Genomic DNA, 10,003 nt, shown 5'->3' with positions numbered 1-10,003 from the left:
TGGGCAGGTGCTTGATTGCTTTTTGCAGTTACCTGGATCAAACTCTGTGTGACATGAAAAGCGTATGTGCAGTTTATGAACTGTACCTTTTGTACTGCCCATTGGAAATGTATGCCTTCACTTCCTCATGCTGGAAAACAAGTTTTCTGCTGTTAAGAGTAATAGAAGGAACAGAGGAGGGTTGAAGGAAGCACAGGCAAGGGCACAGAGAACAAAAAAGTTGCTTTCCAGTGTGACATTGTTTCAAAGTTACCCTCTTTTTCCCCTAGTTTCTAGGAGTAGGAGAAACAATATTACACTTAAAAGAATGATTCTGGGACTTCAAATGTCTGTTAATTTTGTGCATACGTAACCTGAACATTAACATTTGTAGATAAAAGCTAAGTCACTATTTCTGCTTCATTCAATGTAAGATTATAGCAGCTGTCTTTTTTTTTTTTTGTCAGACTTCTAGTACTAAGACCTGTATCTGTACCCAGTCCTTTAAACCTACCCCCAACTCTGTAAAACAATTACGAGCACAAGAAGCAAAAAATGTGACTCGTTTGAGATTAGCTCTGAAGTTTGCCCCAAATAGCCCTGTCCAGCAGCAGTCTTATGGTTTTGGGCTGGTGGGGATCTCCACTGCCCTCTGCACAAGCAGCACAGTATCTTTGCTGGACTTGTGTGTGGATTGTGTGTGCATAGCTGCCCCTAGCACATGAAAGAAATACAACAGATTATACTGAGGATTATGAAGTTGTAGTAGGGGTGGACACTGTTATTGTCAAGGCAAGAGCCACCACAGCCTAACTCCTGCTCTATGCCATGCGTTGTAACTGCAGCCAAAGACACACTGCTGTGCACCAGAAAGCACAAGAGGATCCTACACTGGCTGACCCAAAACAACGAATGCAAACAGCTGAGGTTGCTGTGAAAGAGGAAGCTGGGGTACAAGTGCCAGTTCAGCTCCTTTATTGCAACCTTGCACTTGCACAAAGCAGAGGAGGGCAGTTGCAAGCAGGTAAGTTAGCATGGAAAAAACCCACAAAACAAATACTGCTTGTTGTTCTCCTTTATCTAGATTGTACAAAATCTCTTGTAATGTGTTATAACCTGGAGGCATCTTCTGGAGAGGCACAGATTCCCATGAGGAATGTGAAGTGGTGCTCTGCAAGGAATCAGTGTAAATTTGTGAACTGTGTTTCTACTTAAATAGCTTTTCTCTCTTTGGCCAGGTGTGGCAGGAAAGCCTACCCCCAATAAGACCTAAAATCCAACACAATGCAAGCTATCAAACTGCTGGTGCCAAGGGAGCTCTCTTGGTATTAAAATATGCTAAGACCATCCTGGTTCACCAGACCTTGAACACACATCCTGCTATTGAAACAGTATTTGACAGATAAGCTAGTCTGCTGGCTAGTAGATCTGTGAGTAGCAGTCAGTGACTTTATACCAATAAAGTCCAGCCCCCTTGCATACAATTAGGTTCTTCTAATACAACCCTTCTTGGGGTGTATGTGTGGAGATTCCTCCCTTGGCTGGGCATATCCTCCAATGTTACTCCTAGAGGCTGAGAGAAAAAGATCTCCCCATGAGCATTGGTATGGGTGAGTTACATCAGATCTCTACTTAATAATTATTTCTTTCTGCTTGTTTTAATATAACTGCTTCAATAATTGCTTTGTTACAGTGCACTATACTACTTTATGCTATACTCCACTGGTAGATTTTTAGTGTTTATATTGTGTAGTAAATAGTTCTGATTAAGATCTTTTGTCTGATCATTTGCATAAAATGAATTATTCATTTTATATAAATATTCTCATTTTGCCAATCTATAAATATTCTAATTTTGCCAAAATTAAAACATGCGGGACAAAACTTGTTCAATCATACCTCTAAAATTCCTTAAGTTTAAACCATTAACATAATCTGAGGCTAAGATTGGGTTTAGCTGCACCTGGACTCCTCTCTGAGATGGGGTTTAGAAAGCAAGGAAGTCCTTTCCGTACCTCAAAACTCATTGGCAAGACTTTGCTTTTTAATAACTTTGTCTAAGACTTCCACTCCCACCCGTGACACCAGGTTAGGAGAAGGTAGATGTCTTCAGTACTAAAACACACTAAGAGAAAATTCATATTAATAGCAAATTATCAGGATGTTGACACCAAATTTTGGACTGGAAGGTGAGAAGGGGCAGAACTGTCCAGGGCTTCTGGATTAGAGCTGAACTACTGCCATGGTCTGAGCTGAAGCCTTACCAATTTGAGGTCATATCCTCAGATAGACTGACAAGGCAACAGCTACTGTGTATTTCCGTTTCCAAAGGAAGAAAGTATAATAATTTCATTCCTAAGAACTGGTACTATTGGAAATGCTTCCATAATATTCTTAGGTAAAACAACAGATGCCTAAGTAAATAAGAAAGTATGGCAATGCTCCTGCTTGTGAAGGTCTGAATAAGTCAGTTCAGCATAAGCAAAATTTAGAACATGTATTCAAATCACCAGTCTGTTTAATGTTTATGTGCAAAGAACATGCTAAACAGAGAGACATGACATCCAAATACTCATTTGCCAGTGGAAAAATAGCCCCAAGTTAATACATGAAAACAATTGTACATCTTCAATGTTAAATGAGCAGGAAACATAAACAAGACTAAACAAAAATTAGCCTGAAACCTGTGATGCCACACCAAAGGAATGAGAGTATGATAGAAAGAGGTAACTTTTCAGTATTATCATTTTATATCTATACCTTGTCTTTTCAACAGAGGCTGCTCAGATTCTCAGTTACACCTGGCAAGTGATGAAGTGTGATGATCCTTTGATTCACAGGTAGTACACAGCACAATAATATTTAAGAAGACTCTTGTGTCTTTCACTCCTTTAAAAAAAAAAGAAAAGGAAAATTATTATATGTTGGTAATGGAAAAATCAGTCCTTTGAGAAGGGGTTTTTGCAGCTGTGGAAATTTCTGCAAAGTTGCCTCTTTGCACAAAGACAAATTAAGTATGTAAAGCTGGTACAAGTCTTTTTCTTTTTTTCCTCTTATTTATTAAACCTGTTCTGGAATAATAATTCTACATACAACTATTGCAGATTTTCCTCCTTACTAATACCTTCTTTTATATACAATATATTTTTATATAACTTAAAAATTTATATCATTTATATAATTTAAAAATATTTTAAAACTTTTTTATATCTTATTTTTCATTTGCATTCCAACTTATTGCTGAAGGATTTTCAGATTTGCAGCAAAAGGAGATATATCTCCAGATGTAGTATGTTTTTTTTTCTTTCTTTCTTCTCCCCTGTGTACATACTATTCTAGAAGAACATTTAACAAAAAGACTATTCAGTATAAAAAACTTCCTCATGTAGAACTGCAGTAACATGATACACCACACACCCACTTGTGTAGTCTTTATCAATAACAACAGAAACAGCATCGTGATAAAAATGTATGTGATTTAACTCAGTCATTTGGGGAGCATATTTATTCAAGATCCTTCAAGCGGAGATGAATAGAAGGTTTCTAAATGTGATATTATGAGGGTAAGCAAATGAGTCATTGTTTGTATTCTAGTGAAATAGAGTTGGGCAAGAACAACACTAGGAGAGGGAATAAGCAGTCATATCTAACTGTTTATTCTATTACATTCATCACCACGGGGTGTATCTGTGCATGTCAGGTCAAGGTCAGTGATCCTTGTTCACATGAATCATTCTCAGTGCTAATGAAAAACACCCCTGATGCAGCGTGTTCAAACACCATCAGCTTCAGCAGTCCACACTTCTGACTCACTTCTGCAAGTCGGAATTCACAGGTGAGGCAGAACTGCTGGAGCTGGGGGAGTTCAGGGCTTGGGATGGATAAGAGTTCAAAAGGGGCTGTTGGAAGAGATTGGCAATGAAAAGAAAAAGGATAATTTGTAACTAGAGGACAAAACAGTGCCATTATGTAGCAGGCTAAGGCTCCTTTACACCTTGACTGTTTGAGTTTCAAAGCCAAAGAGTCTTTCAAAATTAAAAATGAATTTAGAAAGTGCAGCTTGGTTCTGAGTCAGTTTCCAAATAATAAGTTTTAAAGTTATGATAACAATAAACCCTAATTATCTTTCTCCACAAGTTTCTTGAAGCCAAGGAAAGAGAGATGGAATATAGTGGCACAGAGAGAAGGGCTTATTAGTTGACAAGGTGGTTAGGTCATAGGTTGGACTTGATGATCTCAGCGGTCTTTTCCAACCTACCTGATTCTGCGATTCTTCTCCCCCGTCTACCTGCCCTTCCAATCAGTACAAATTCTGCAAAATTTTCTTTGTATTTCAATGTCCAGACAGAAAGAAGGATACACCTTGTGAAAGTGTTGATTTCACGTAGATATATATGTGTATGAAAAATTAAAAATTGACCATGGAAAAACTTTTCAGGGCTGTTGCAGTGACTACTAGAGTTTGATATGCAAGTGGGTTTATTACTAAGATTGCTAACAAAAGCTATATGCGTTATTTGTACTTAGGAAACACCCTGTTCTGCCAAATCCTTACGACTAAAAATGCATTTCAAACTACGTTTTCTTGTCCGAAACTTGCTAAAATTGTATCTCTCTGCGCCTGTAACTTTTTAATCATTACATCTGATGTTAAGACAACAAATTTCAGAGAACATTCTGTATCTTACATTGCAGTAATCGTTTTACAGAAATTTTGGCGGCCCCATGCAGAAGCAAGGGGAGGAACTCGGCTGGGGGGGAGTCCCCGGGACTCTAGCGAGGAAGAAGAGGGTACTCCGCGGAGGTGAGGGAGGGAGGCAGGCAGGCTGCTGTCTCACCACACATGGGCTTGTGGGAAGTGGGAATCTCAGGTTGAGTTACTCATCGGTATGGAGTCAGGAGTGTGCACAACCAATGATTTTGATGGCAGGAGGTAACGTACACATGTTTTTCAGAGAAGGTGCTGCGGGAGGACTAGCCAGCGGGCAGGAGGAGGTTTGTGCCGAAGGCTGTCATTTGCCAAGCGTGGAAGCCTTCTGGTCCCGGGAGCCCATCGCCGCCGCCTCTGATGCTCTCCCTCCAGACGGTACGAAGCGAGGGGGCGGCGCACGGACCCGGCGGGGCAGGGGGCCGGGGGCCGGGCGCCGTCCCCGGGGAGCGGGGCGGGGGGCGCGGGGCGGTGCTGCCCGGAGCTTGGTGCTGCCCGCCCGCCCGCGCTGATTGACACCGGCCCGGGCGGAGGCGGGTCCGCCGGGACAGCGCTGTTCCCGCCGCCCTTCGCCGCCGCCGGGCAGCGGGTCCCGCGCTCCAGCGCCGCCCCCGCGCTCTCCCGCTGGGAATCGCGGAGCGCGGCCGCCCGCGGCATGGCCGGCTGGCTGGGCAGGGGGGCGGCGTGCTGGCGGATGCGGAGCGCGGTGGGAGGCAGGAAGGAGAAGCCGGCGGGCGGCAAGCCCCAGCCCCGGCACGGTAAGCGGGCGGCCGCGGCGGGGCTCGGCAGGGCGCCCACCGGGGCGGGACGGGCAGTCCCGAGGTCCGCGCGGGGCAGCCCCGGGGCCAACTTGCCTGTGACTTGTTTTACCCGCTCGGCTCCTGTGGGGCAGGGGGATCCTTTTCTCCTTTCCCCTCCAGCGGGCGCGGAGGGAGAGGAACTCCCTGCTCCCAAATTCCGCGGACTACGCCTCATGTCTTTTATTTGCCGAGGACAGAAGAGAGGAACAGTGTTCGCGTGCGTTTTGGCATCTTGCTTTGATAGCGGCTCTTTGATTGTTTTTGTAGAAAGCATTTGCAACCTGGCAAACGCCAGTGAACCTGGGAAGAGTCCCCGAAACCTCTTTTGGCTTTCATGATCTTAATGCCCGGAAAGCACCGTTGAAAATATTGCCCTGTGTGGTCTTGTCTCCTCCTCCGTTCGGGGAGATAGATGCTCCCTTCCGAGGCTAGGCAGCACACAAATAGTTCTTCCAAAATCAGATCCTGACTTTGAAGACATAGAAGGGAGTGGTGTTGCACGAAGTATTGAAAACAAGTGTTGAGGTTCATGACCCTTGTGTTCTGAACACTGAATGCAGTTTATCCAGAGCCAAATCTGCCATGTACGGTTTCCTTTCTGTACTGCTTGGCTGTCACCGTTGTCTGCTTTGAGGAACAAACCCAACTGTTTGTGGATCTGATTGCAATATCTGGAAATCTCACTAGAATTTGTTCTAGCTGTGTGTTCCCCTTGGGTTTTAAGTCCTGTGTTCGGGTAAGTGGGTTTGCAGAAGTCTCTGACCTAACCCCTAAAGGGTAAAGTAACAGTTTAAGTTGTGCTTGAGTTCTGCATTAATTTGTGTTGGTTTGTTTTGGATATGTTAGTCCCCAAAGTAACTTTATGTCTTTTCCTGAGAAAATAATTGAAGGAGTAATTTGTACTCTTCACAAGTCCACAGGGCACTGTAGCTCATGCAGTAATCCTGATGAAAAAGATGTTGGGACGATGGGGAGCCTGGCATCTCAGGTGATGGCGTTTTGAGAAGATGCTTGTTATGAAAGTAATACCCCCAGTGCAGGTCTAAAATGAAAGAAAATTCAGCGTTTCTCTCACTGCCTGTCACCTGGATATTTCTGAGCCAGAGTGCTTGTACAGCAACACCTCCTTTTCTGTTTTGCTTCTTTGTGACTGCTTCACAAGCCAGAGGAAGCAGACTAAAAGTCTCAATAAAGATTATCTAGTTAAAGAATAAAAGTGGCTGTTTAAAAATAGTTGTAAATATTTATCCTATTAATTCTGAGTGTAATGCTGCTTGTGGGGGAATAACTCACATGGGAAAAAGAGTTGATGGGATTCCTTTAAACTGTATACCTGTTATATGTGGGTATTATACAGTAGCTAGGCACACAGACCAAAACTGTGGATGTAGTGAAGTTGGTGGGATTATGCCACTGAATTGAATTGAACCCACAGATGGTGTGGTGTAATGTGTTGGACCAAACTGTAAACATTTGACTGATTCAGCTATGCAGTTGTGGCAAAGTTTATAATCCTGCGTATGTTGCTGTGATTTATATATTATCAATGTAGGTCTACCATTAATTAAATTAGGGAGTTATTTTATAACTTAGTTCTAATTCACCTTAAGAAAAAAGGTGTGGTGTGTTTCAGTCTATCAGGGTTGTTTCTTATGAATGTTTTCTAAAGTATTATATGACACTAAATTCTCATTTAAGTAGTTGCTGCATCAATGTGGAACACTAAATTACACTGCAGCCCATAGAGTTTGCATCCCAATTAGTTTTCAACTGTGATTTAAAAATAAGCACTCTTTCTGCTATATTGTCTTTGCAGGGCATCCTAGATTTAGTTACCTGATTATTTACTAACCTTTAACAGCTCCAAATGTAAGGTAAAAAAGTGAAATTAGACCTAATTTGCATGTCCCTGATACTGCTTGTGTGCTATAAGGAAATTTTTGGGTAGAAAACCAAAAATCACTATTACTTTAGTATGCATCCAAAAATTTCAAAGTTACAGAAACAATCTGTTTTCCAAGAAGGGACTTTTAAGTAAATTTCAGCTTTTGTAAGCAGTATTGATCAATTCATGCAGGAATGGAAAATTTACTTCAAATGTTTAAGCCAAAGCATTAGAGAGGCTATAAGTAAGATATATGTAAAAGTAAAACTGTAGTATATGAGCTGTCGACACTTTTTAACTGGCAAACAGACTTACAGGTTTGAGTCATTCATGTGTGCATGCATGCAATTATCAAAGTGAAGTGAGAACTATTCACAAGAGAACTGGGATGTATCAGAACTATGAATTACTTTCTATATTGGGCAGTAATATTCTTTCCTACTCTCTGGTTTTGCTGCAAAACCATTTCAATGGGCTACCAGCCTGTGTTGGTAAAAAGTGTCATAGCTCTATGGATCTCAATGGCACTGTTATGATTGATACAAGCACAATATTTCTGTGTATATTTGGATTAAGATATGTTTATTTGGGCATCACTTAAGGGTCTAAATTGGCGGGGTGCATATTGGGTTGCACCTGAGCAAACCTGCCATTTAACTGAGCCAAGTTACAAATATTTTTCAGCTTTGACATTCTTCTCACTTGTTAGCTGAGGAATTATGGAGACTTTTTTATACTCTTCAAATACTTTAAAACACAAATATGAAAATTGCCCTGTGATCTCATGTGCAGAAGTTCTTGTTTTACACTTCTTGTAGTTTCATACCATGTAAAGCAATATAAAGTAGAACTAGCATTTCCACCCATTGTGGTCTAGACAGTAAATTAAGTTTTTGTCAAGACTCCAGCAAAAAGTTCAAGATCCTGTTAAAATTATTAAAATTAATGATCTTGTAAAAAGCCTATTTTTAAATGATTTAATGTTGGGTTTGCGTTGGCACCTTATCTGTAAAACTTCCCTAGAGCTTGAAAACTGAGCTGGACAGCTATAGCCAGAATTCTATTACAGACACTCTCTAGGCAGAAGATGTTAAGGAGTAACATAATGAAAACCACAGTGCAAATCAAGTAATATTTTACTGTACTGCTTAAGAAAACTTTGAAATTCTTATATGAAAAAATCTCCTCCCTTGAGGAGTAGATATGGAAAGTTTGTGACTAGAAGTTGTGAAATCAGAAATATGTTTTAAATTACTTGATACCACCAGAAATAACTTATGGAGAAAAAGCAAGCTTTAAAAGGTATATAAAATATATGTGAAAGTTAGTATTAAAACAATTACCAGGGAAAACCAGCACAAGTAAATAGTGCTGGAGGAAGGTATAGGAGTGTGTTTGTGCACATGGGGTGCAGTTTTGGGCAGAAAACGACTTCTTAATTTATTTGATTTTTTTAAAAATCGCTCACAAAATGTGCCAAATTTAGACTGGGAAGTGGAAGTCCTCTGTGCTTCAACCAGCACAGTGAAATCAGTTTTCAATGCCAATATGCTGGATCATGCCAAGGTAGGATGGATGAATGAATGTGAGCTATAGCAACGCAAACCTCTTTTTCACCTGGACCCACTGACTAATTTAATTTTCACCTGTTGAGCTGTCACAGAACAAGACAAAAACTGTTGTTACCTTTTTTGTTTGGTGTAATGGAAAGGTTGTAGTATGGCAAGGGTAGAAGTCAATATATTATCACTGCAGAGAAGTGGGCTCTTCTAAAGGTGTTGAACTGATGAGAGAATGGAGAGAGGGGGGGAAAAAAAACCCTACAAACCTGTCCATTGTTTTCTCCTTCTATAAACCCTGTTGTATGCACGTATGCTAACAACTCCTGGACTGGACTAATTCCACACCTGACACTAGGGTAATGAAGTTGTACTCGAGCTTTCCAGTTTCAGATGTTCTCATCTTTGCACATTTCTTCTTGAAATATTCAACAGTGTGTTTCAGTATTCTCTGTTGGCTTCTTCCTTTTTTTCCTTCTCTTTCTCCTGGGAAATAATGTTCTTGGTCATATTGAGGCAGTCATAACCAAATCTGTTTTGGTGGAGGTGTAGTTCTCCATGCCTCACTTTTTACACGTGCCTTATTGTAGTATTTGTAAAAATAAATGTCTAAAATTCATGTACGTGTTTGTATATATATGTTTACATATATACGCTTAATATAAAGAAATAGAAATTTTCTTCTTTAAGCAAGTAAACAAATTCTCTGGGATCAGCGGGAATAATCTGCAGGTAGACTTTAAATATTAAAGTATTTTTCTAGCCTATGTGTTGAAGAGGTGTGAATATTGATGTTATTTCTGTCTAGATATACTGACGCTTTGATTCCAGAAACACTTTTGGGGTCTCACTAGTCAGTGAGTGTGTTTGCTGTGTGTAATGCAGACCTTGCTGTGAAGGTCAAATGGATGGATAAAGGGTTTGACCTGGAGAATAAGAAGGGCTGGTTTACCAAACATATTTTGACTTGCTTAGTCTTTCCCTCTTTTCCTTGATGTAAGTGCTAGCTGTTCTGTTTTTTTTTTTTTTTTTTTTTTTTTTTTTTTTTTTTTTTTTTTTTTTTTATTTTTAT

At 40.7% G+C, this 10,003-nt stretch overlaps 1 protein-coding gene across 2 annotated transcripts in view; it reads left to right on the top strand.

Moving 5' to 3' along the window:
- The first annotated feature begins 5,359 nt into the window (after positions 1-5,359).
- Positions 5,360-10,003, top strand: part of ZNF385D (zinc finger protein 385D) — a 408,247-nt gene continuing 403,603 nt past the window's right edge. For both annotated transcript variants that reach the window (XM_017827439.1, XM_017827438.1), the window contains exon 1: positions 5,360-5,445. In XM_017827439.1, the coding sequence (XP_017682928.1) occupies positions 5,382-5,445 (64 nt within the window). In that variant the 5' untranslated portion in view covers positions 5,360-5,381. The remainder of the gene's footprint in view (positions 5,446-10,003) is intronic.

This window comes from Lepidothrix coronata, unplaced genomic scaffold, assembly GCF_001604755.1.
Source record: "Lepidothrix coronata isolate B3197 unplaced genomic scaffold, Lepidothrix_coronata-1.0 Scaffold139, whole genome shotgun sequence".
NCBI lineage: Eukaryota > Metazoa > Chordata > Aves > Passeriformes > Pipridae > Lepidothrix > Lepidothrix coronata.
The sequence above is the reverse complement of the archived record's forward strand: the minus strand, read 5'-3'. Positions and strand labels throughout refer to the sequence as shown.